This window comes from Ascidia mentula, chromosome 1 (genome assembly GCF_947561715.1).
Source record: "Ascidia mentula chromosome 1, kaAscMent1.1, whole genome shotgun sequence".
Classification (NCBI taxonomy): Eukaryota; Metazoa; Chordata; class Ascidiacea; order Phlebobranchia; family Ascidiidae; genus Ascidia; species Ascidia mentula.
In genome coordinates this window covers 19,278,033-19,301,679 of record NC_138566.1, presented here as the reverse complement: position 1 = coordinate 19,301,679, position 23,647 = coordinate 19,278,033, and the positions used below count along the sequence as shown (strand labels likewise).

At 40.3% G+C, this 23,647-nt stretch overlaps 5 protein-coding genes and 1 long non-coding RNA gene across 10 annotated transcripts; 4 read left to right on the top strand and 2 right to left on the bottom strand.

The window, feature by feature from the left end:
* Positions 1-340: 340 nt before the first annotated feature.
* On the top strand, positions 341-12,392 carry LOC145900464 (pleckstrin homology domain-containing family G member 7-like). Of its 2 annotated transcripts, XM_082988859.1 has the most exons (19): positions 341-1,125; positions 1,935-2,040; positions 2,143-2,171; positions 2,599-2,678; positions 6,297-6,389; positions 6,672-6,772; positions 7,043-7,114; positions 7,189-7,220; positions 7,723-7,836; positions 8,134-8,298; positions 8,405-8,500; positions 8,626-8,724; positions 8,779-8,889; positions 8,976-9,150; positions 9,629-9,744; positions 10,182-10,275; positions 10,456-10,535; positions 10,614-10,844; positions 11,849-12,392. In XM_082988859.1, the coding sequence occupies exons 1-19, from the start codon at positions 688-690 to the stop codon at positions 12,122-12,124; spliced, it is 2,508 nt and encodes an 835-aa protein (XP_082844985.1). In that variant the 5' UTR covers positions 341-687; the 3' UTR covers positions 12,125-12,392. The 2 variants fall into 2 exon arrangements, with proteins under 2 accessions (XP_082844985.1, XP_082844986.1); XM_082988860.1 differs by lacking the exons at positions 341-1,125; positions 1,935-2,040; positions 2,143-2,171; positions 2,599-2,678 and adding an exon at positions 4,328-4,784.
* An 827-nt stretch (positions 12,393-13,219) lies between these two features.
* LOC145904217 (uncharacterized) lies at positions 13,220-15,429 on the top strand. Of its 4 annotated transcripts, none has more exons than XM_082992357.1 (4): positions 13,932-14,127; positions 14,287-14,346; positions 14,508-14,561; positions 14,676-15,429. In XM_082992357.1, the coding sequence occupies exons 1-4, from the start codon at positions 14,085-14,087 to the stop codon at positions 14,732-14,734; spliced, it is 216 nt and encodes a 71-aa protein (XP_082848483.1). In that variant the 5' UTR covers positions 13,932-14,084; the 3' UTR covers positions 14,735-15,429. The 4 variants fall into 4 exon arrangements, with proteins under 4 accessions (XP_082848481.1, XP_082848483.1, XP_082848482.1 ...); XM_082992356.1 differs by having other exon boundaries at positions 14,643-15,429; XM_082992358.1 differs by having other exon boundaries at positions 14,630-15,429.
* LOC145904263 (uncharacterized) lies at positions 14,968-15,441 on the bottom strand. The gene is made up of 3 exons (XR_014402722.1): positions 15,356-15,441; positions 15,228-15,291; positions 14,968-15,149 (listed from the first exon to the last, which is right to left on the bottom strand). It is a non-coding gene; the product is annotated as an uncharacterized LOC145904263 (long non-coding RNA).
* A 1,110-nt stretch (positions 15,442-16,551) lies between these two features.
* On the top strand, positions 16,552-18,233 carry LOC145913660 (prostaglandin E synthase 2-like). Its single transcript, XM_083001400.1, has 6 exons — positions 16,552-16,903; positions 16,971-17,171; positions 17,233-17,438; positions 17,519-17,722; positions 17,781-17,898; positions 17,957-18,233. The coding sequence occupies exons 1-6, from the start codon at positions 16,616-16,618 to the stop codon at positions 18,095-18,097; spliced, it is 1,158 nt and encodes a 385-aa protein (XP_082857526.1). The 5' UTR covers positions 16,552-16,615; the 3' UTR covers positions 18,098-18,233.
* On the bottom strand, positions 18,165-19,400 carry LOC145913680 (ribose-5-phosphate isomerase-like). The gene is made up of 7 exons (XM_083001424.1): positions 19,208-19,400; positions 19,085-19,145; positions 18,851-19,028; positions 18,717-18,785; positions 18,519-18,660; positions 18,360-18,459; positions 18,165-18,299 (listed from the first exon to the last, which is right to left on the bottom strand). The coding sequence occupies exons 1-7, from the start codon at positions 19,319-19,321 to the stop codon at positions 18,208-18,210; spliced, it is 756 nt and encodes a 251-aa protein (XP_082857550.1). The 5' UTR covers positions 19,322-19,400; the 3' UTR covers positions 18,165-18,207.
* A 1,316-nt stretch (positions 19,401-20,716) lies between these two features.
* LOC145910930 (uncharacterized) lies at positions 20,717-23,445 on the top strand. Its single transcript, XM_082998157.1, has 10 exons — positions 20,717-20,841; positions 20,919-21,034; positions 21,098-21,183; positions 21,261-21,359; positions 21,530-21,650; positions 21,728-21,910; positions 22,191-22,293; positions 22,362-22,510; positions 22,785-22,960; positions 23,223-23,445. Exons 1-10 carry the CDS (start codon positions 20,822-20,824, stop codon positions 23,382-23,384), a joined length of 1,215 nt encoding a protein of 404 aa, XP_082854283.1. The 5' UTR covers positions 20,717-20,821; the 3' UTR covers positions 23,385-23,445.
* The last annotated feature ends 202 nt before the right edge of the window (positions 23,446-23,647 follow it).

The following is a 23,647-nucleotide window of genomic DNA, read 5'->3' as shown; positions in this document are numbered from 1 at the left end:
AACAAGAATTATGAAAGCGAATTGCAGTGTCACTTCGTTCCGATTCAAAACGCAAAAGAAACTTTACGTTCCATCGACTTGAAAGGTGGCAGTGACCGTACACAACGCGCCAAGGTCAAAATAGGCGATCTCTCTAATATTGGAGCCGGGTGTCAGACCAAACCAAAGTCAGGCATAAACAACATTAGTGGATCAACGTCTTCGGGTATTCGCAGCTTAACTTCCTCTGACGAAAATGTACGACCGTCAGCATCAAGTTTGTCAGGTGAGACAAGCGAATCCGGGCATTCAGACACGGGATTAGTTCATCCAAGATTTAGCGACAAAGCGACATACGTCCGAATAGAGGACCCAGAATTGCCTATAGAAAGCAATCCGCATCATCACAATGGCCCGCGGCGGCGCGATGTTCGTTTTGCTGACACAAACCACGTGGCGGCGGAAGAAACAACAACGAAAAATAACCAGAAGTGCGACTACAAGCGATCGAGAAGCGAGTCGCCAAAATTGAGGCAACCAAATTCTGCGCCAGAAGCAAGTGTCAAGTGGTCGAATGGTGGATTAAAATCTGCATCGGAGGTATCATTCGGAAACAGCGAACATAGAGGGAGAAGCAGGGAGCGCAGGAGACAGTCGAGCACCGTGGTTAGTTACAACTCTGCTCGACCCACAACTTTTCCCCTCAAGATGACCACGTTTACGTCAGAAAGCGATGGAGTTACGCAGGAGTATGTGTTCCCGTGCGAAAACGTCAATTCCTCCTTCATACCGACGCCGGAATTGCCGACTAGGGTACATGGCAGAGGCAATGTTCATAACTTTGAGGATAGAAAACACATCTCGAAACGCTCGTCAGACTCAGATGCCTTTCCGAAGGCAGAGAATCGCTTGAAAAACAACAACAAACTTAAGCTGAGAGAAACAAAAAGTTTGATGTATCTCACTACCGAACGAACTTCAGTTTCGGCCCCAACGTCACCAACTTTCAGAAAATCCCTGTGGGGCGAGCACACGTTCGCCAAACTTTGGTCGCACACTTTCGGAAGTTTGGAAAGCAGCCCTGCCAGCAGCAGAAACGAATCACCCGACAGCGCCCATTCTCTACCATCCACGTGCGGCTACAACGTGAGTTTTCCCTTGTGGCAGATATTGACATAAAATTTGACTTTGGAAAGTAAGTCTTTGCATCACATATTTCTGATTTATCAGACGTGGTACAAAAAATGAGTTGTTTTAATTGGGCCTGCAGCCAAGCACCGACCTCCGTTAGAATTATACAGTGTCCAACATATTATTATGGATGGGCTTAAAGCCTTTGGCGATGACCTAAACGTGTTTTTGCCGCCGATGCAAACCGGGTATATTTGAACATTGTAATTAACCTCTTATAAAACTGCGTGCTTGCTGTACCAGATGAATATCGCCCATCCGGCTAGATCTTCAAAATCAAATTACAATTTAACTGTAGTATTTTTCTAAATAGTATTTTTTAGATACGCTAAATTTGTAGTATTTTTCTAAATGCAATTTGACTGTATATTTTTTTAATTCATTTAACAAAGCACACAAGACGGTAAATTTGCGCCTTTCTAAATAATGTCCGTTATCAAAGAAATCAGCGTCTTTTCTCTGTGCTTGATATATTTAGGCGATGAAGTAGCCCAGCTAACTTTTGTGGGGAAAAATGAATAAAATGTATATTGTGTGCAACAGCAGTTGTTTTTTGGACGTTAATATAAGTTTTTTTTAGGTGTCCCAACATAGAGTAAATTTAATGTGGAGAGTAATGAAAAATACTCGTTTTTCTGATGTAGAACCAAATTACGTACATATGACACTCAGATTTATGATGGGAGTTTATTTAGTTGTTAGATGATCTAAAATATAAGCAACGTATACCAAAATAACACGACCTGTCCGCAATTTACATTCAGTCGTCAAGCACGGAAACCTCGTGGCACCAAACGATACCTGTTATCAATTTCACAAGAGCTTCAATAAGTCAATCGACAGGACCCGAACATGAAACATACGACAATGGTAGGACTGACCAAATTGGTTCACATTATTACACATGTATGTGCACTCATGACTATTGAGATAGCCTATATAGGGACTAATGGGCGTTATGTTTATGTTTAGTTGATGACGAATGGGCTAGCAGTGCTGAGGTAAGCTATAGTTTATTTCCTTCTTTGCACAAACCAATCACTCGCTTACTGTCACTTATTCACTCGACGTAATAGATTGCCGTTTTAACGCAGTAGGCAACATAAGGTCTTTATAAAAGGTTTTACTTGTATTTGTCAGAAAGTTTGCGTAAAATCTCGAGGGTTTTTGATGAGAACTGACAGTGCCCCTGCGTATATGCCCCCATTGGCCAGCCACGGAAACAAAAAACTTTACGAACCATACAACGCATTAGTTTCATTACGAGTGCACTTATACATAGCTACGCAACAACCGTGTTGATCGGTAGCTTACTAATTGACATTTCATCAATTTAGTCATCGCTCTCCCGAAAGCACCTGCGCCTCCTGTCGTATACTCCTATCGTGACGCACTCGGGTAGTAATTGCAATTTTCGTTTTACTGCAGCCAGCCGCACAGGAAGAACGGAGAGAGGCGACACTGGGCAAGAATTTTGACCCCAAGTACCACTGCCGATCCAGTATGAGGTGGGTGACCTACACTGAAACAAGATTTTTTTAAAGTCCGCGTTGATAAACTCATTTGCTGGTAGTAGCCCGACTTTGAAGCTCATGGTTAATGCCGAACATCGGTTGCGGCTCATAAATATATATGAGGGCATTGTAGCCGACGCCGACCACCCGTGTATCGCATCGCAGGGCCTTAAAATTGTGGAGCTACGAGGGTTCAGAGATAGGCGCGTGGTTTGCAATAGCAGGCTTACATAGAGAAAAGCCTTTGAGCTGGCTTACACAGACGTGAGTGAGGGACTTACGGTTGGATCCCAAAGTTTTGGAGATGTGGTCGGGATTCGTGCACGATCGAACCAATACCGAATGCAATTAAAGTGGATATATCTCATGGGTTCCTATAGTGTGACAGACATAGCGGTGTCAGGAAAGTTCACAGACGAAAAGGCGTATGGATGTTTTGTGGTCGCGGCAGCTTGTTCGATATTAAGGACAGATCGTGCAGCTTGAATTTATAACACCGTGAGCGCGTGGGGATGAAGAATAATTATATCGAGTAGCGTCGATAACAGCAACAGATCCGCAAGACAAGGCTTTGAATTCATCGAAGTGGTGTTTTGTAACGTTTTGAGCAATAGCACCTGTTTAGACTGCTGTAGTAACTTTAATAGAAGAATGAAATACAATTAGGTAGTTGGTAATTGTCATTGTCATCTTCGGCTATATCTATAAATTTAAAAAAAAATTCCGATGACAAAGCAACCATTTGTGCTCTCTATTGTAAAGTCAGGTGTTGCATATGTTTCTCAACAGTGTACGACATAATTGCGGATGAAAATACGACTTCGATTAAATTACACGATTATGGCTTTATTTACTTCATTATCGAAACATGGTTGTAGATAACCTCAGAGCAGCAGATCTACAGCGAGGCGGTGGTGTGCATCCGACAAACACACCCACATCCATTCAGAGTATAGTAACGGTGCGATACGAGGTAGTAGCTACCTGTCAACGCTGCCAAGCCTATGCTTACAAACAAGGATCATAATTTGGTGCAGGTGATGTCACGCCGTGAGCATGTTACGAAACCAAAGAAAGAAAATAGCTTTTTAGAGGTTTACGAAAAAATCCTTGCCGAGGCGCCAAGCGTATCGTCAACCAGCTAACCACAACAAAGCACCATTACTCACTCCAGAAAATGTCCTGGGCGCGTTTGTAGGAGCAATGTGGAGTTGTTGAAAGGTTGACATACTAATTTAAAGCACAGCCACCATTTATATGTGGCCGCCTGTCTGTAAAATGAATGCGCCTAGCCAAGGCATGTGTTTTTGATTTATCTTGTGCAAAATCAGACAAGCAGGCAGTTCGACCACAACAAGAGGCCGTGTCGCCTCGCGCGGGTGCCTCTGACATGTAGAGTCAAGTTGACAGCGCGACAGCAAAGAAAGTTTACTGAGTGGAATAGCAGGTGGGGCGGGAGGTGTTTTGGGCTCTTGAGAATTGAGCGTCAGGAAAAACACTTAACACGGGTCGCAAGAACTTGTAAGCGACCAGGTGGAAGGACGTTTAACCAATATGTTTGAAGTTTGAGAAAATTTGGGGTAAATTTTCTATACTGATTGTCTCAGTGTCTCATTTATGGTGTTTTCATGTTTATTTAAGTACACCGATAGATCTTGTGTTGTTGTTCTGGTATTGTATTCGATTGTTGTTCTGTGCCATGATGAGATCGACCAGAAACCGCCCGAAGCAAAAGCAAGGTTTAAAGCTGTCAGTTTCGCTTCCGCCAGAAAGTAATACCCTGCATTCAAGAAGTGGTAGCATCGCTTCATTTTCAAGTGATGATCTTGTTGGTTTACCGTCGCCTAACGAGTCCAGCGACTCGAGCGACAATGACGATAAACAGGATGTGGAACCACTGTGGCATTCCCGGACTTTTTTGAACAGGTTAAGGTCGTACAGCCACCGCTTTTCAACAAGCAGCTACAATTTCTCGAGGGAGGATTCGGTCGCAAACGCATCCGCCCCGTTTGAAGGACGCCGTCGCTCGTCCAAGATGCATGTGCTTAAGGAGTACAGCGATTCGTGCGTCCACAAGATTGCCTGTCGAGACGCGACACGGTTGGTGACAGTGTGTTGTCGTTGGATCGTGTTGTGAAATACCGAAATGGCGCTGGCCGAACCGTGGTTCCGGTTGTGAAAATACGGGCGACGATGGGCGTTTTCATCATTCGTTCAATTACGCTTTGAAACGAAATTTCCTTATGACTTTGTAAGACGCATCTAGGCACTCAAATATACCAGAGTTTTGAGAAGCGCAAGCGAAGCACAAAGTTACAAATCGCACAACGCCACACCTTTGCGTACGCTATGCAAAATTACGCCTCTGGCAGTGTTGTAGATCGTTCAACCTTAACACAACGACTTGATCGACCTTCCAGGCCAGAAAACAATCTTCGACACCAATTTTCAGCGCAGTCCTAGATATATCTTAAATGACACGAAGTGCAGGATTTGGTGTTCATCACCTGATTCACCTACAAAGTTTTTTATTTCAACTTTTGACTCGATCGATGTAACTAAAAAATGCTAGACTGCAATTATCGAATAAAAGTTATAGTTAATTAGTCACATCCCGCTTCTGGGCTCCTATATTCGTTAGTTATTTCGTTCATTGCAAGTAGGAATCGCATTTCAACAAAAATACAATACAGTCCCTTCAAAAGACAAATCCGCCGTGTGTTTTACAAAAAAAAGAAAACAAAATATTTGTACCGTTGTCTTTTGGGGATTTTACCATCAACCAACAAAATTAACGGACTGCGTGTATGTGAACATTGACAACTGTTGGACTGCAGGTTCGTCATTTTTGTTTGAATGAAACGGCAGTGATAACAGCAGGTCGTGTTATTATTTCATACCTGGCTCACGTCACACGTGACTCACGTGGAAGCGGGCACTTTACGCGTTGTCTGCACTTTCGCCGTCAATGGCTCGTCATCGTAACTATTCTTTGTTCAATGCATCGCCGTTTATTGCACTGCTTGTCATCAACAAGTGGCCAGTCAGTTCTTTGACAACTGCTGTGCGCCTAATGAAGGCAGTGAAGGGTTGAAAACTGGTTAACACGCTTATTTCAACACTTGTTTATTATAATCGCGACATTCTTTCTCCTATCGTGTTTAAGGGCTTTGATTTTCCTTGGGGAAGCCGTACCGAAACAAAATCCCCTATCTACGCATGTGTTGTATTGATTTAGTGGAAAACTGGTCCCAATGCCACCTCGTTAACAAGGTTTGAAAATGGAGGGTATCCGTTTCACAGGCGGTTCTCGGGAAAAGAACACTGGCCAGTGCAATAGAATATTAGCGAAATTAGGGACACAGTCACTTTCGATGTGGCGATCCGTGGGCAGTCGTGTAAAGAGCTGCTAGACCGCGTTAGTTTTGTCACAAGTCTGCTGTTCTTCACCGATGTCCTTGATAGGATGCTATCGCCGATGAATTTGTCGGTTTTGCAACGCGCACATCTACTGTGGCGGTCCAATCCCGACACCAGGTCCGGGATCTTGTGCGCTTTTGAAAGAAGTCCTTTGTATATATTGAGAGTTTATCACTTTGCTGTGTTTCGCAGAGATGAGAAGAACGCGTACACGTTGGAAGATCGTTCAAGCCACCGAAGGAGATCTGAAACTGTCTTCAGTGACTTCTCTGACGATATCTCGAGGTTCGTGGTGTTTTTTCAATTAAGATCACCTAGCTTAGCGCATATCATGTCGCTTGATAACTGGTAGTCTTGGCGTATATAAGTTTATGTACTCTGGAGAAAAACATCGTTTAAAACTTACACCATACTTTTTATTTAAAACTTCATTTTCGAAATGCTGCAAGTGAAAAGCTTTAAACAAACATTTAAAAATGGGATAGGTTTTCGACCTACTGTCATAAGCACAACAATGATTTTTCTATCAATCTTGCTGTTCTAATTTGTATTTCCAATTATTTTTAGTGCAAGTGCAAAACCGCGCAAGACTCATCGATCAGAAACGTTCGATGCAGAACCAATTCGACCAACAGCAAGAAGGGCAGCTGTTGTGTCCTCTTTGCCAAGTAGGTTTTGACAGAATGCGCATTTTTACGGCCTTGTTACGGCCTTTTTTTACGGCCATTTCTACGCCCAAGCACAAACACACCACACAACTATACACGCTTAATATAGCCAATGACCCCAACCTCCGACACCATGTCGGTTGCAAGCACAAGCTGAAATGCTTGAAGATAATTATTTTTTTCTTGGACCATTATCGACGGCCTTGGCTGCTGAGTTGGAATGATCAAAACAGGGCATATATATACAACCAAATTATTTATTCATTACAGACTCCGATCTAACATGTCTGTCCGATACCATCGCCAGCATGCAGAGAAACCAGCCTGTGGGTCTTACAGCCGGTGAATTGCGTGTGAACTATAAAGTTGTATTGCTTGTTTTTCTTCTTTAACAACTTGTTCTTTTGCATTGCCAGATTTGAAGAGGTCGCGGTGGAATTTCTTCAAGGTAGGTTCCATTTAATGTAAACTGTGCATTTGTGCGGCAACGAAATTACGTGACATATATATATATATATATATATATGGCCCGTCCTAACAATCACAGGTTCCTGTTTATGACGCCCAATGTCTCCCTTCTAAATTTCGGTTGAATAAAGTGGGGGATTTGTTTGGTTGACCTTTTTGTTATTCTGTCAAATTGTTTGCACTCGTCTCGACGCGCTTGAGTTAACATTACTTGCCTGGAAACCACCACCATTTTAGGCTGGGCCCAACCACCGCTGAAGGCTGACTCCGCTGTCATCACGCCTTATCGAGATGAAAGCAACGCTTGTATCTTAAATAAGATAAAACTGCTGTGACAGTGTCAGTTGGCCTCATGCCCCTGCATCTTGATCGGCATTGGGATGAACTCAATTGAGCAGCTCTGAATCGTTTAAAATTGCAACGCTCGTGTCAAAGTAATCCCCTTATCTGATCAAACTTTATTAATCCCTGTCTGGTTTTAGTCCAAAGACAAGGACCGATCTAATATGAAACTCGAGGAGGTCTTACATAGTTTGAAGGCCAAAGATGAAGATTTAACGTTAAAAGCCACTCTGCGAGAACTGACTTCCTGCAAGGTACGCCAATCCTAAATCTAATCTGTGCTTGGAAAAATTATTCCCATAAAAATGCTTTCATTGTTGTGAAAAACTGCTCATTTGATACTTAATGGGTTCACCTACGAACGGTTTGACAACGGAAGCTAAACAAAACTAAAGAGTTTCATTTGATTTTTTTCTAAAACTTCGCCAGTTCTCACAATTAAATTTCTGCTACAAATGACAACAAGACACTAATCTAATATAAAAAAATTAACGTGGTTTGAAGAAACGTTTTATCCTCAAAGCTTGAATTTTTGAGCTGATTGTTTAAAGGGCGAAAGTCGTTTTCGTCGCCCGCATGGGACAAAGTACTCATCCATCGGCGCTCCGTTCCACTCATCCACCAGCACCCGCGAAAGAAAGCGACATGATGCGGTTTGGGAACTCTTTACGTCAGAACGGACTTATCTTATGGACCACCTTCTTGTCCTCCAGCAGGTAAAAGCATTATTTCAACAAAGTGGTGGGTGTATATTTTCATGGCAACTATAGTTTTAAAGTAATATAGTGAACCCATATTAATATAGTGAAACCATATTTGAAGGTGTTTATGGAACCTCTTCAAGACTTACAATGTGACGGTTACTTGCTTGCTGTCGATGTAAGATCCGTTTTTGGCAACTTGGAAGAAGTTTGCAAGGTATACTTTCACCTTTTCCCTATTTAAACGAAATCTACACAAATACTTGAAATATGCGTGGTTGATTTCGATGTATACATTGCTGCACTCGTTCGTCACAACGTCAACCCTTTGATTGAACTTAGGTGAGTTTGGACTTTTGTCGAGCGCTACTGAACGTCGTGGGTGACAAAACTTACAACAATTTTGGCTGTGCAAACTCCATCGAAGCGGCATTCGAATCGGTAAGTTGTCAAAAAAGTATGTATCCGATACAAAGTAAGAGCTTTTGTTGACAGTTTGGCAGCGTTCTGTGTCCACCCTACCAACGCTACTGCACCAGTTACACCAACTCAATAACATACAGGGAAGAGCTTAAGTCCAACGAAGACTTCGCGCTCTTTCTGAAGGTATGGCGCCGAATCGACATATTGCGATAACCACCAATTATCGGGTCGCGCCCATAATTTCCAAAAATGTGTGCATTTGCGCGCAGTGGTGTGAACGCAACCCGCGGTGCCAGCGATTAAAGCTCAACGACTTTTTGGTGTCGCCCATGCAACACCTCACCAAGTACCCGTTGTTGCTGCGACACATTGCCGAATACACAAGTGACAAGTCGCAAAACGCGTTGATTGAGACCACACTACTCGCCGTTCAAGAGTCGCTAAGTAAGAAATAAGCATTGGCTTCTACACGACAGTTGGTATTGGAATATGCTATGATCAACTTTTTTGCCGTTAGCTTATGCTTATAATGTCAACAATGTGTTTTTCAGAACAAATTCACCAATCTTTTGTATTTTACAAATTAGTTTATTGCAGGCAACGTTATCCCGTCTTATTCTTTAAAATCTACATGCTTGTTATAAGGTATTGTTCAAACTCATCACTTTTACATGCCTGGCATAGACATTCCCTTTTTCGCACATCGTAACCGTGTTTATAATGTTCTTTCACGCCCGATTCCAAGTCTCCCCATTTTGTGATTTTACTCAGACTTTTTGCCCGCTGTGTCTGCACCGTGAAATCTTTTGATAAGACCTCGCACCTCAAGGCGGGATTTAAAAATAACGTTTCGTTGTTTACTAACGAGAAACGCCACCAGCAAAGCGCAGTCGGTAAACACTTTTAATTGTCGCCTTTTCAGAAGCTTTAGAGGGAAAGGTGTCATGGCTCACGCAGTTTCAGTTCCTCCAGGACTTGCAGGGTTCAATTTCCTGGCCACCTGTTTACGACCTGGACACAAAAACAACTTTACCGGAGGTGAGCACAAATTACATGATGATATGCCAATGGGTGTCATCATGTGAAATTACTGCACCAGGAGTCCTCCTGTAGTTAATGTTGGTTATATACAAAGTGGTTTCACCAAAAGTGAATGTAAAAAAGGGTATTGTAATTTGCATTATGCCTGGCAACAACAACAGCGTAGTAAAAGATGGCGATGCGTAATAAAAAAAAGCGATGGGTTTGCATAGATTTTGGTCAACCTCGCGCCTGGACAAATTACGTCTTGTACATTTCTCAGCACGAAAACCCACGAATTCTCAGTACATTTTTGTTAAAAGAGGAGAAATGGGTGTCAATTAATCCATGTGTAAGGAAAGGTTTTCTTCGATTTACATAAGCCCCAAGGACGATTGTCATTCGATGCTGCGTTGACGTTCGCCAAGCACACTTAATTATATTTACCTTTTCAGCCTTTGAGGCAGGCATTATCAATTCAACCTTGCCGGAACTTGATCGCAAACCCGAAAAGAAACTTGATATTTGACGGAACACTGTGTATTATCGGTAACATTTATTTTTTGTCGGGCTTAAGAAAAATCCTCTATTTTTGGATATTGTTATCAACTGCAACTACTTTAAAGGAACGTGTAAAGAAACTCACACGTTTTGGTTTCAAAACTAGGATAGGCACAAGGACATTTTGTTGTATATTGTTTCTTATCAATTCACTTGTCTCTGTTGTAGAAAACGGCAGGTCCCTGGACGCATACACCTTACTATTTGACGACATGATGATATTCACCAGATCCAGAAAAGGCAAAAGGGTAATGGAAAATTCTCAATGTCTTTGCCCAGCAATAAATATACCAACGCCTCACTGATCGAGTCTCTGTGAACCATAGAAATCCTCCGAGATCCCTTCAAGCCTGAAGCGCCACCCAGTGTTGAAGGACGGCACGCTTCTAACGGTGCACAGACAGCCGGTGGCCTTGGACAGGTTTATGGTTTATGATGTGGAGACGGAGCATGCGTCAGCGCTCGGAGTGAAAAACGCTTTCCTCGTTGTCCAGGAGAATCGCTTCCAACAGATGACGTCAGTGACAATGTTGCAGGCCCCTACAGAGGAATTAAAGGTTTGTGTTTCAAGCTCTGAGTAAGCGGTTTTCTCCTTGCCAATTTTGTCACTTTTGTTTGATTTTTCGTTGGGACGTTCGTGCCAAGACATATTTTTTTACTGCGGGATATCGAGCGCAGGTTGTCCTAGGCAAGAATTGCTTTCTACTTTGCATTTAGGTAAAGTGCCGTCGCGGTGCCAATCACTTCGAATCAGAATTTTTTTTTTCACTTCGAATCAGAAGACGTAGTGCAATGCTTTGTTTTTACTCAATAGCGCTATCTAGCGGTATAATGTTTAGTAATGTTATTAGTCGTTGGAAAGTTGGTCATAGAACCATGGTTACCGTATTTTACGGACCATAAAGCGCACCCGATTATAAGGCGCACTGTCAATAAATTGCTTTGATAAGATTTTTGTTCATACATAAGGCGCACCGGGCTATAGAACGCAACGTATTTTAAGGAGTATGGGTTACCGTATAAAGCTCATTAAACAAAAACTTGTTACGTAAGAAATGTAAGCAAGTCACAATAGTATGAATATCACAGTTGCTAGTTGCTTTTATTGTGTAAGACGGTGGTTTATTTATGATAGTATCGGTACTGGTTTTGAGTGTAGGCAATAAAGCACTACTTGATCCATACATTAGGCGCACCGGCTCAATTTATGAGGAAAAAAAAGGATTTAAGTTGCGCCTTATGGTCCGTAAAATACGGTATTTACATGCAGTGATGTAATAAACGCCGCATAAAAAAAAAAGAAGATGAGTAAAATTGCACATACCAACCAAATAAGTCGCTATTTGGAGCCTATACCTAAGCAATATATTACCTCTCACTTTAAAAGCCCAAAAGCATTTTCCGTGACGAAGATTATATTTTTCCATTATACAATCGGCGGGGCGCAATAAACGAAAACTAATAACCAAGCTGCCCAGACTTCATGCCGTTTTATTTAACTTCTTTGTGAAATATACTTTTAAACAAAATAATCGTTTTTTTTTCACAAAATTTTTTACAGCGAAAATGGCTCACCCAGTTAGCTTCAACTGCCGCCCAATGGATGGAGAAGCACGTGTACGCCCCAGTAAACATCATATCACCCTCCATTAACAGGAAAACGGAGGAAAACGGACTAAGTAGCCATGAACTTACCAATGTGGGAAGGCACTCTCAGTTGTCCCGACAAAAATCTGTGGAAAGTAGCGACATCTACACGTTGAGTGAAACTTATTCCTCAGTCAGGGAGAGCAAGAGCCCCGCACTTCAATTAAATGGATCTCTTGTGGATGCTTAACAACGAAGCTCTTATAGGAGGCAATGGAAAATTGAACAGCTGTATTATTTTTAATTTTTCTCTGTTTACTTCAACATTAGTAAGTTTTGGAAAGACTATTTTGACGTCATATAACTTTTTTTCACGACTTACGTAGCGATTTTCTTGTCCAGGTTTAACTTATTGTCATGCTGGTCAAATGAGCTTATTGAATGTGTTGTATCGAAACTTTTAAAAGTTACTAAGTAAAACAAGATTAAATCCGTGAGATCTACATTCCAGCATCAAAATACAAAATTCAACAAAAGGTATATACGCAGCAATATTTGATACAACAGCAAATCCCATTCGTGTAAATTGGAGTGTTTCAGACAGCGTAAATCGCCCTAAGAAAGCGTGATGTCAACGTCAGGGGGCACTTTAATTATATTGGTACGGCACAGGCGCCAATCTACCAATCTAGGTCAATTGTAGCTGTCGGGGATAATACATTGCAGGAAATAGTAACTATCAGGTTAGTAGCGCCCTGCTGAGAGCATTGTGTGTGCGTATGCAGATTCTTGTCGACATTTTTCTATTGCCGACAAACTACAGATACGCCTTCAATTTAAAAGTGTTATTTATCCAATTTTGCGTTGTAATACAACTTGAGCAAGCATTTTGTTATGCCTATGGCGCTGCTTACTCAGCAGTACCTATAGCCTGTGTCGCTGACTAATTTCCGCAACGTTGACATAAAGTCAGTTTACTCATGTTGTTACTGTGGGAACATATCAACTAAATTTACCCAAGTGCTGTACGCCATACAAATCACTTTTCACAAAACAATAAAATTTAGAAAAATTCAAATAAAACGTTTCCAAACATTCGCGTGACGCTTGAGTTCCTGTTGCATAGTAAAGTGTTAAATGTTAAGGGGCAACCTAGATTAATAGAAATGTCGTTTTATGTCTAAAATATATTTTTTTAAATAATTTGTTAAATCACGTGATTCGCCACGTAAAAGTAAACGCCAAGCTGTGCGCAGCGAACCGTAACTCGATTGCGCAACTGCCAACTGATGTGCCCTATTTTAGGAAAGAAAAAAGGCAAACGTCATCAAAGTTACAAGTCGTTGTGGATACGTTTCGAGAAGCTCCATCAGAAAGTCTTGACTTTTGGCGTGGTAGTTGTGTTTCGCTATACTGGTCTAATTAAAAGTTATAAACAAATTCGAGTAACATGGTGAGTGTCGCTTTGCCAATGCAGGCTGGGCCTGATTCAGACATTGTTTCAATTGAGGTGGAGAACGCGAATTTAAGTTTTGAAAGCAATAACTCCCAGGATGATGGAAACCGCCTAGGAAAGAAAAGGAGAAAAAACAGACGATGTAGACGAAACCGATCTACTCCATACTGGGCCAAAAACTCTCTCGGTCGTCCAAAAATCAACGCACCGGCGAATACCACTCAATTCCTTTTTGAAGACAAAGAACTGGGTTTGAACACCTTGTTCTGTTCTGACAACGAAAGCAGTGAACAGGAGAATTCAATAAACACAAGCTCTGAGGCATCAGGTTACCAAAACGAAGAAACTATATCAGGAGGTACCGGCACACCTAACTATGAAGGCCTTGCTCTTAATGAGGACATGGACAAGTTCCATGAAGAGCAATTCGACCGAATGTATGAAGACATTAGAGCAGAAATGCTCCGGCAAGAATCTGCTGAAACGCTTACCTCTAGATGTATGGAACTTGAAACTGCCATTCATAATATGGAGTTTCTTTTACATAAAGAGACAGAAAGAAGACGACAACTTGAAGAAATTGTTTTCCTGACGCAGCAAAATGGTGAACTGGAATTGGAAAACTCTAGGCTCTGTCAAGCAACCCAAGAAACCTCCCCAGACTCCAGCTGTGTGCAACAACAGGAGGTTTCGTCAACCTGCTGATCTCCACCCAATGGAGGAATGTAAACTTCAACAGCTCTAATGCAAAACGATGAAGCTCATGGCATGCCAAGGTTGTGGCATGATGAAAAATGGTTGGTTTCTGTGAAAATATGCCATTTCATTGAGCTTTGCACTAGGAGGTCCACACAAAAAAACTAACTCTACGTACAGTATGTCATTGTGCTTAACAATAGTTTTGATTATGACTATTTTTTGCAATGTTGATATTTCTGAGTGTATTTGATCAACAGGTCACACTGCAGCCAGTGGTGTGGACACCTTGACCCAGGATGGATCCCTATCGATAACAGGTCTCTCAGCTTGCTATGCTATAACTCATGTAACATTATACAACCTTTAGTATGATGTAGTTTTTGTGATGTTTGGTTCTTTGCAATTAAATGATATTATAAAACAGCTTGTGTGGAGATATTTATATTGTTCATTTTCTGATCAACTCGATTTTTTGCAGGGTATTGGTTCTTCAACCAGTATCCTTTTACTCACCTACTGGAACCTGCTGCTGGTAAGCACTATAACAGTACAGAGAAAAAAAATATACCAATGTTGTGTCAAAATTAAAATTGATAATAGGTGTGAAATACAGATAAACCAAACAACAGAAAATATACTCTCACAGACATCACAGTATGGAAAAAGGGATTTGTATTCTGCAGCAATTCATCTCTATGGACGTGAAAATCTGTATTAGTCAACTGTTAGTCCAATCATGTTTTGCAGTCTAAAAAGACCCATGTTAATATAACAATGGTATTATTTTTGTGTGATAAAAACATACTCTCGTTTTTTGGTTTTTAATTCCTCCTCTTTGCATATAATTGTTTTCATCTGTAGAGATTGGTCAATGATTTCGCTAAAGAGTATGATTTAATAACTAAAAAGTGCATACTATGCAAATACATTATAGCTACTCACAAAACTTTTTCAAGACTTGCGTTTTTGAGAATATTGAAACAGTTACTTTCATCTGGCAAAATATGGTAATTTAAACACAATGCTATTTTGGGGGAAATAAATGGCTTACCGTTTTCCATTGTGCATAGATCATTGGCTTGGGTTTCAAGGCAGCATTTTTGTTGTTGTAATTCTATCACTAAATAATGTAAAATGTGGTTTATGTTGATGGACCTAACATGCATACCCATGTAAAGATGTGCAAAACCAATCTTACATTCCTGCTGTAGTAAATTCTTTTCTTTTAAAGTCCCCTGTATCTTGTTTTCAAGATTGCCATTCTGTGCAAACATTAAGATGGTGTAATTTTTTTGGTGGGAAGTGGTTTCACACATGTTTACTTACATATAACTGTGCTGCATTTCTCAACTGTATTGACAATGCAGTCATTTTTTTACCCCACTCTGACACCGAGTCAATTAGCTGTATCCTTTTCTGCAATAATTACAAAACGCCCACTGAAGTACTTACAGTGAACCACCAGCTCAGTAATACTATACAAAAATGCATATATATTTAGTGGTGATAGGTAGGTGCAGTGGCAGAATATATATTTAATGGTGATAGGTAGGCGCAGTGGCGAATCTGCAAAGTACCTCATCACTCCGTTCATTATATTCTTGAAGTTTGTTGCTCAACCACGAATTGCGTTGTTGCTCTTCCTTTAGTTTATTGATACAGCAATCCACTTTATATTTTGTAACGTTAGAAGTTTCTGCCAAAAACACGTTTACAGACGTTTGCGTACAAATGATTATAACGCAGTAATTAGCCTACCACAAAGTTTTGCCGCGGCATCGCATTTTTGGCAATACTCTTCGTTCGCTATAATAGAAGCAGCACAGGATTGATTCTGGCAGATTTTATTTCACCAACCTGACATCTACCTTTATTAGCTTGTATTTCCAAACCTGCTTTTATTTTCCGTAAATCGCTAATCTCTGAAGTTAGTTCATCTGCAGTTTGTTGTGTATCTCTAAGTGAATGTCGCATTTGATCAAGTTGCAACTTGTGTGCGTCCATAGCGATGTGACAAAACCACCTGCAATAAATAGGCAATGTGCACAGAAGTGCAAGTATTGCATAGTGGATTTAAATTGGAAGGTTTTGCTGATATCGCACGATAGGGCTGGCAGAAACAATGTAGTACAGGATGACGCTTCAACAATTTGATTCATGATAAACACAATGTTACACATAATTTTTAATGCACTAAAAACGTAGTTTAGCGGACACTGGTGGGGAGGAGAGAACTGTAGTTACAAGCAACGTCAGACAAAGTTTTTGTTCGCGAAAAAGAAACAATAGACTGATATAAAAATACCTACGTTTGTTAATTTACCCAATCGTCGCTCACAAGAATCCTTAAATTATCTCTTGTTTTCGTGTGAAAATGGGTGGCAAAAAATGCAATCTTTGGCGCACTGCAGTCAACAAAAAATAGAGCCATTAGAGCCGTAATACAACAGAAATCGTACAACACGTTTTTAATGGATGAGTAAACACTACTTTCACACATAAAGTTCACTTTTGCAAATTGCGATTCGAATTTTGTTACTTAAGTCATTCAAAGGGGTCTATGTGCTACACTCATTAACTCAAAAAATGCAAAAACTTGCCCGTTGGGCTGGAGGAAGAACTTTTTTTGTTGAAAAAATCCAGCACAGTGCAACATCGAGGGTTGAATTCTCACAAGCATCGATCGCCGCCAACCCCCGTACCAGGCAACTTTCTTCAGTGTTTATTCCAACGTCGAATTACAACAACGGAAATGGACAAAAGTCGTACTATTCGTGGCGACAGTTCATTCTTCCAGCTTTGTTTGGGTGTGGAATAACATTTTATTTTGCGAAACACAAACTGAAAGTCCATTGCAGACAAGAAATCTCCAAGGTTTTTTAATGTTCTTTTCGAGTATATAAAGCACCTTTAAACACTTTTGTAAGGCACTGCATTTTAGGCAAAAAAATGGAAAGACGTTTCCATTACTTTGTACCAGTACCAAACCTGTCCATTCTGCAGCAAGACAAGGTCATTTCTCAATGCATATGACATACCATTTGAAAGTGTAGAAGTTCATCCGATTTTTAAGAAGGAAATCAAATTCTCACAATACAAAAAAGTTCCAATTGTCACTGTAGAAAACGATGGAAAAATAGAGGTATTATAAAAATTTTTTTACACTACACATAATCTCTTTTTTTAATTTTGTGTTGATGCAGCAACTAAATGATTCATCACTCATTATCAGTGTGCTTGCAAGTTACCTAGTAAATGATGACATATCAGTTACCCAACTGTTGGAGCAGTACCCACAAACTGAATTCGTCGACGATGATGGCAAAACTAAATCCAAAATTTTCAACAAACATTGGCTAATTATGGAGGAAACAGAGATAGGTCTTCCTAATGCAGTGGATGCAAGAAGGCAAGGACTTCTCACTTTATAACAGTTTTAGGCAAATTGTTGAAAAAAAAACTTATCGCTTCTAAATATTATTTTAACAGTGAGGAAGCACAGTGGAGGGCATGGGCTGATGACTATCTTGTGCACCTTATATCACCCAATGTGTACAGAACACTGGGTGAAGCTTTGCAGGCTTTTGATTATCATGTAAAGCAGGGCCGCTTCAATGGAACCTGGGAGGGTGTGGTCGCTAAATATGGTGGTGCACTTGCCATGTGGGCTATTGGAAAAAGGCTAAAGAAAAAGTAGCCATTTTTTGTTGGAAAGACATTTTGCAATTACTTCCACCCATTTTTATTGCAGGTATAATGTAAGTGAAAATGTGCGAATCGACTTATACAACGCATGCAACAAGTGGGTTGCTGCAATAGGAAGCAAGAGAAATTTCATGGGAGGTGACAAGCCAAACTTAGCTGACATAGTAAGTATAACACTTTAAATGTACTCGTAGGTTAGCTAACATGTATTTTTTTGTTTAGTCAGTGTTTGGTGTTTTGTCTGTGATGGAAAACCTGGACTCGTTCGAAGATGTTTTAACACATTCAAAAATAAAGAAATGGTACTTCGCAACAAAAAAAGCAATTGAAGAACATAATGGACAAAGCTTACATGCAACATAGGATAAAATACATTGTAATTGGACTAAAATATGTGTATATTAGCAGTACCTATGGAAAGATTTACACAAGTATGCATAGAAGTCTGCAAGGCTCATAGGTACAGTTCAACACTATTTTGCATGTTTGGTTTTGATTGATCCATCCTCCATGCCGAAAAACACAGCACTTGCCATTTTCACAAAAAGTCCCGTCTCTAGCACACCTGTTAAAAGCAAACCCCAGAAGTTGAACAAATTACATAGCAGCACTTTAGTAATATTACCAGGAAGAAGCTTTATTTGCTCATGAATGTCACTCCAATCATGTACTCGATCGAACTTCCAATCCAAGATAAAGTTACCATTATCCGTGACAACAGGACCCTAAAAACAAGCATAATATCTTGCGCTGTTTCATTCATGAGCAAATAAAAATATATTACAGCTTTGCTTTTTGCCATTCTTAGTTCAGCTTGGCCACCAAAAGTCGATTCTATGGTTTTGGTCAGTGGAACCCTAGCCATTGGCAAGATCTCAATAGGAACCCCCTTCTTCCATTGTTCACCAAGTTGTGTCGAGTCTTTTCTAAAATATTAACATTAAATTAGAAACACATCGCACTCAACAGCTTTGAATGTTACCTGTAGTCGGCAATAACAACAAAAATCTTTGCAGCTGCAGCCACTATCTTTTCTTGGGTAAGGCATCCCCTGTACATAGTGAAACATTACATATATCACATCTGATTGATAAAATATAGTGCACAAAATCTTACCCACCACCCTTGATTAAAACAAAATTCTTGTCCACTTCATCTGCACCATCAATTGCAACATCTAGAACAGGTGTTCTGTCAAGACTGCTTAATTCCAACCCATTGTTTACTATCAGCTCATTGGCTTGAAATGAAGTAGGAACACAAACTACTTTTAAGCCTTCCTTTGCCTTTTCAGCTAAAGAGACAAAAAATTATTTGAGAAACAACAAAGTTGAGTTGAAAGTGAAGTACCTAGCCGCTCTACCGCATATGCAATAGTTGAACCACTTCCAATACCAACATTTTGACCGTTCTAATAACACAGCAAAAATGTATTTAAAATTAAAAGCCAGGTGACTGGTACAGACTACTTACCTTAACATATTCATCTACAGCCGCTCTTGCGGCAAGTCTCTTTGCAGCATCAACCATAGTGTGCAATTTACGCGAAGAGGTAAAGGCCGTTTTCAAACTTGGCCTTAATACCATACAGTACTTGTGTATAGAATTCGCGTAAAAAAAGTGCGCGCACAGATGTTCCGGTGTTCGACTGTACAATGGATAAAACAAAACGATTAATAAGCAAGATCACTTCCCGAGTTACGCAAAACAGTATCCTCGGCCAAAACAAAACGAGCAATAATATGCCACAGGAATTTACAATAAACCTTGCAGTGCAGTGCATGCACGCTTTCCAAGGAAAACAGGGGAAATCCGAGTTTGAAGGTGGCAGCAAAGGGCGGGAAATTCGTTTCAAGTCGAAAACATATATCTTTCCACAAATGCAGAGTTTGGCAACTTTTTTATTTACAAATAAACGTCAGTTTTTACAACTTTTTAAAATGGAAATAAGTACAAGTTTTAATACATTTGCAACAAAGTTTATTTTCGTCGGAATACAACTTAGGTTTTTATAACGCCCGTAAAAAAAAGTAGACGACTGTTCAGTAAAAAATAACATTAACTTTAACAACACAGCAAAGACATAATATAAGCAGGCGCAAATAAGAACAAAAAAAACAATAAAAAAAATTTAAATAAGAAGGGGTCGTATTCAGGCATATAGGATGCCTATATTATTCTACATTAAAACGTCATAGCGATGTCGAAGAACTATCGGCATAGCCAACCGCAACTAGTTTTACTGCACATCCTCAGATACCTTTTCTTGCAATCAGTCTCCTTTTTCACTTTAGCGTACCATTTTGTCTGCGTATGTCGGTGCTGCTAATGAATTGAGGATGGTTGACCGAAACGTTTGCTAAGAATTAATTTAGTTCAGTATTAGCCTATGTGTTTCGTTATTCAAGTTTAAACTTTATTTTCGTTAATCGATAAAATACATGACAAATATTATTGTGTAAAGTAGGCTACTTCCATAGGTTAAAATTGTGGCGACAAGGATGAGGGACTACAACATAATTATTTTCCACCCAAACAATATGATTTTAAGGTTTTTTACTTCGCGAACCACCATAGCCCACTTTGAACTTTCAAACATATTTCAAACATAGCCTATCATACAAAAATGTGAGCGCGGATTACCTAACTAAAAGATATTGCCTTCCAGCTATAAAGACGGCCAAGAAAGCATATTTGCGAGCAAAGCTCTTTAAAATGGATGTCTTTTGAATTGGTTTCGACTTTTTTTTAGTTATGTAAAAAAGGCATTTCTGTTTTATTCAGAGAGTTTGACAAATAAAAAAAGTGCAAGATACAATTAATGCAGAGCAAAATACCAAAAATCATAAATCTTTGAAAGTTATTATAAACTAACGTAATAAACAAAGGACCAGACAAATAACAGTGACATTTTGCTAGCGGCTATGTTAATCTGATTTTTCGAGTGACTGCAAAGCAGCCATGCAGTACAACACGCTATTGTTTTTATTTGGATCATCCATTTTTTATGTAGGCTTATACACAAAAAACTTAGTATAATATGTTACCATCAAATAGGCCTCGAGTTTATACCACACAGAAGAGGCAATGGCAAAACTAGCCTCTGGGTAGGTCGTTTTTATCATTTTCTCCACAAGCCGATAATTACAGGCTACATAGTTTTAAGTTATTTTTACCACCTTAGCATAAAGCGCAGCGCTCTCAGAGGTTGTACTGGTTTGACAGCATTTCGCGCCCGGCTGCGAATCAACATGCTTCGGCAACTTTTGTTTTGTGCTTTGCTGGTGGAAATAGCTACAGGTTTGTACGTAGATATTTTGGAGAATATAGTTACTATATCCGATGCAAACATATTTCTGATAGGTTTGCAGTGTTTCACGTGCGACAATGCAAGGACCATGTTTATGTGCACATTTAGGGGAAGACTTAGGACGTGCCGAGAAAACCAGGTAAAAAGAAACATGAGAAAGTAAAGAACGGATTCATTTACGAGTGGAGTATAAATAGGCCAATTTATACTTTTTAGGCATCTTGTGAAACTGTCGTTCGACGCAGTGGCCCATATATAAGGATTATAAAGCGCTGTAAGCAAACGCAAGCTTGCTTAGAAAATGCCAAAAGACAGGTAAGCAGGAATTAAGGGGGCAAACACAATGTACGTTAATATTGAACTATGTGGTAATTTTTAAAACGCTGAGTGTTCTAGTCATTTATCACCTTTTATGTAGGCTTAAATTTGAATGAGGCTTTACCAGTTAATGATATGTAATGGCTGCTCTTACAACATATACGCAGGTCGCATTATCAGAGATAGGATATGCGGAATGCAACACCGACCGACTCAACTCGTATTGTTCATGCTGCTGCGACACCGACCGTTGTAATTTGCAGCCTCACGAATGCAAAGGAATGATATGTAAGGCTAAAATGTAATTTGTGAGCGGCACCTTTATAATCCCGCACGACATACTTCATCAGTTCATTCATATTTAGTTCCGTGTAAGGCCCGGGGCTTGATCGAGAACGGTGAAGTGAGTTGTACGGACGGCAATCAGCCTGGATCCGTGTGCAAGTATTCGTGCCCAGGCCAGGGCTTGTTTCTTAGACCGTCGCAGCACTTTGAAGTCTCCTGCAGACGAACGGGAGAATGGGACCGGTCGAAACCTTGCTGTGCAAGTATGAAAAATACAAATATATATGGTTGGCAGTGTAGGTATCCGTGTTGCCCCTTTTGGAAGCTTTGAAACTACTATTTACGGAGAATGGTGTTATACCTGAAAAAAAAATACACATTGAAAAAGAAAAAAAACATACTTTCATTGACATTTGTTTTGTATGTACGGTTATAAGGTATCTGAAGTTGGCCTTAAAGTAGCAACAGTTTGCGTGTATAACCATAGTCTATACATGCATTGTATTCCTAGGTTAAACAATTCTTTCCTGTTTTCCAATTTAGGAGCGTGTCCACCTTATTTTCCAAACGACATCGTTTTTGTGCGCCAGGCGAGCACAGCCGAAGGTTGGGAAGAGTTCAAAAACAGAGTGGTAACGATTATGGGGTATGAACTCGATCCCGCAACCGCATGCCCTGAATTAAGTTGCCGAGCAAAACACTATTGCACTTTAGGCGATTTCACATGAGAAACGAAAGCGCCCGAGCAGCTGTGATATCGTATGGTGAAAATGTTCATTCGGACACAGTCATAAACCTACTCGACTTCTCTAACAACAAATCTGGTTTCTTGCAAAAAGTAAACAGTCTGTCCTATACAAAAGGTTTGCAAACGTCTTTTATATGAAGTGCAATCAACTACATGTGTGGAAGTATACTATATTGCCAGAATATCGTATCTTGAGCTTATAACTTCAAATTCAAACATCGTTGGTATAGGATAAATTTTTGACTCATATTTTATTATCCTTGGCTTTGTTGCAAACCTTAACCTAAACCAAGTGTCTCGAGAAGAAGGCCAGGGATATTTTTAGTTCGCACAGAAGACCACGTGCGTTTAATTCCACGACGGAAGTTTTAACAAGCGTTGCGCTTCAGACAACTCTTCTCGTGTGAGGACTGGAAACGCGTTGAAGTACCTTCTCGAAGATTTCTTCACCCCGGCGAGAGGAGACAGACAAAGTGTGAAAAACGTGATCGTGCTTCAGGCAGACAACTTGTCCACAGATGACGTCAGTGGACCTGCGGATCAGCTGAGGAAGGCTGGTCACAAGGTTCGTGAAATAATTATTTCTAGCTGAAATCGAAAATCATAGATTTGTAGGGGGGATAATAACCTGGTGGCGAATGTGTGATATTCATCGTTATTGGAACTTTTTTTTAAGCCAATTTATTAAAGTGCAGTGACACTCGTCAATATATCTGATTTAGCAACCACGACGAATCAATATAGCTGATTGGTCTCAGCCTTGCATGAAGTGATTGGCAATTATTCAAATAAAAATGGATTATATATTGTTAATCGTATGATTGCAGATCTTTGTAGTCACGTCCGTGTTGGCGAGTCCAGAGCTCATGGGACAAGCACACAGCATCGTTGGTGATCGGGAAAACATTTTCACTGAAGAGACCCCAAGAGACACCGGTTACATTCAGGATTTGCTGCGCACCTTCTGTGACGACCCATGTGCAAATTAAAAGTTTCATAAACTGCGTCAACGCTAAAATTTTCGTCATACGGTTGCGCAGAAACTTGGGCGTATAACATGAATACACGGTCCCAGCATGCTTAGACAGGTATAAGAAAGCAGTCGGACATCCGCAGAAGCGTTTCAATTAAACATACTTAATGTCAGTTTTGGATTGTTTCAAGGATGAGTTTGGGCCGATGTCATATACCAGCGCCTACTGACTGCAGAGCTGTCATATAGCAGAATGGCAGTAATGACCTAGCACGCTAA

Coding starts and splice junctions, on each gene's coding strand:
- LOC145900464 (XM_082988859.1), top strand. CDS start 688: ATGACCACGTTTACGTCAGAAAGCGATGGAGTTACGCAGGAGTATGTG. Junction 1,126..1,934: donor CATCCACGTGCGGCTACAAC/GTGAGTTTTCCC, acceptor ATTTACATTCAG/TCGTCAAGCACGGAAACCTC. Junction 10,276..10,455: donor CGGAACACTGTGTATTATCG/GTAACATTTATT, acceptor TCTCTGTTGTAG/AAAACGGCAGGTCCCTGGAC.
- LOC145904217 (XM_082992355.1), top strand. CDS start 13,325: ATGGTGAGTGTCGCTTTGCCAATGCAGGCTGGGCCTGATTCAGACATT.
- LOC145913660 (XM_083001400.1), top strand. CDS start 16,616: ATGCAAAAACTTGCCCGTTGGGCTGGAGGAAGAACTTTTTTTGTTGAA. Junction 17,723..17,780: donor GGAAAAAGGCTAAAGAAAAA/GTAGCCATTTTT, acceptor TTTTTATTGCAG/GTATAATGTAAGTGAAAATG. Junction 17,899..17,956: donor AGCCAAACTTAGCTGACATA/GTAAGTATAACA, acceptor TTTTTTGTTTAG/TCAGTGTTTGGTGTTTTGTC.
- LOC145913680 (XM_083001424.1), bottom strand. CDS start 19,321: ATGGTATTAAGGCCAAGTTTGAAAACGGCCTTTACCTCTTCGCGTAAA. Junction 19,029..19,084: donor ATATGCGGTAGAGCGGCTAG/GTACTTCACTTT, acceptor TTGTCTCTTTAG/CTGAAAAGGCAAAGGAAGGC. Junction 18,661..18,716: donor GTTGTTATTGCCGACTACAG/GTAACATTCAAA, acceptor TTAATATTTTAG/AAAAGACTCGACACAACTTG.
- LOC145910930 (XM_082998157.1), top strand. CDS start 20,822: ATGGCAAAACTAGCCTCTGG. Junction 22,294..22,361: donor AGAGTGGTAACGATTATGGG/GTATGAACTCGA, acceptor ATTGCACTTTAG/GCGATTTCACATGAGAAACG. Junction 22,961..23,222: donor TGAGGAAGGCTGGTCACAAG/GTTCGTGAAATA, acceptor GTATGATTGCAG/ATCTTTGTAGTCACGTCCGT.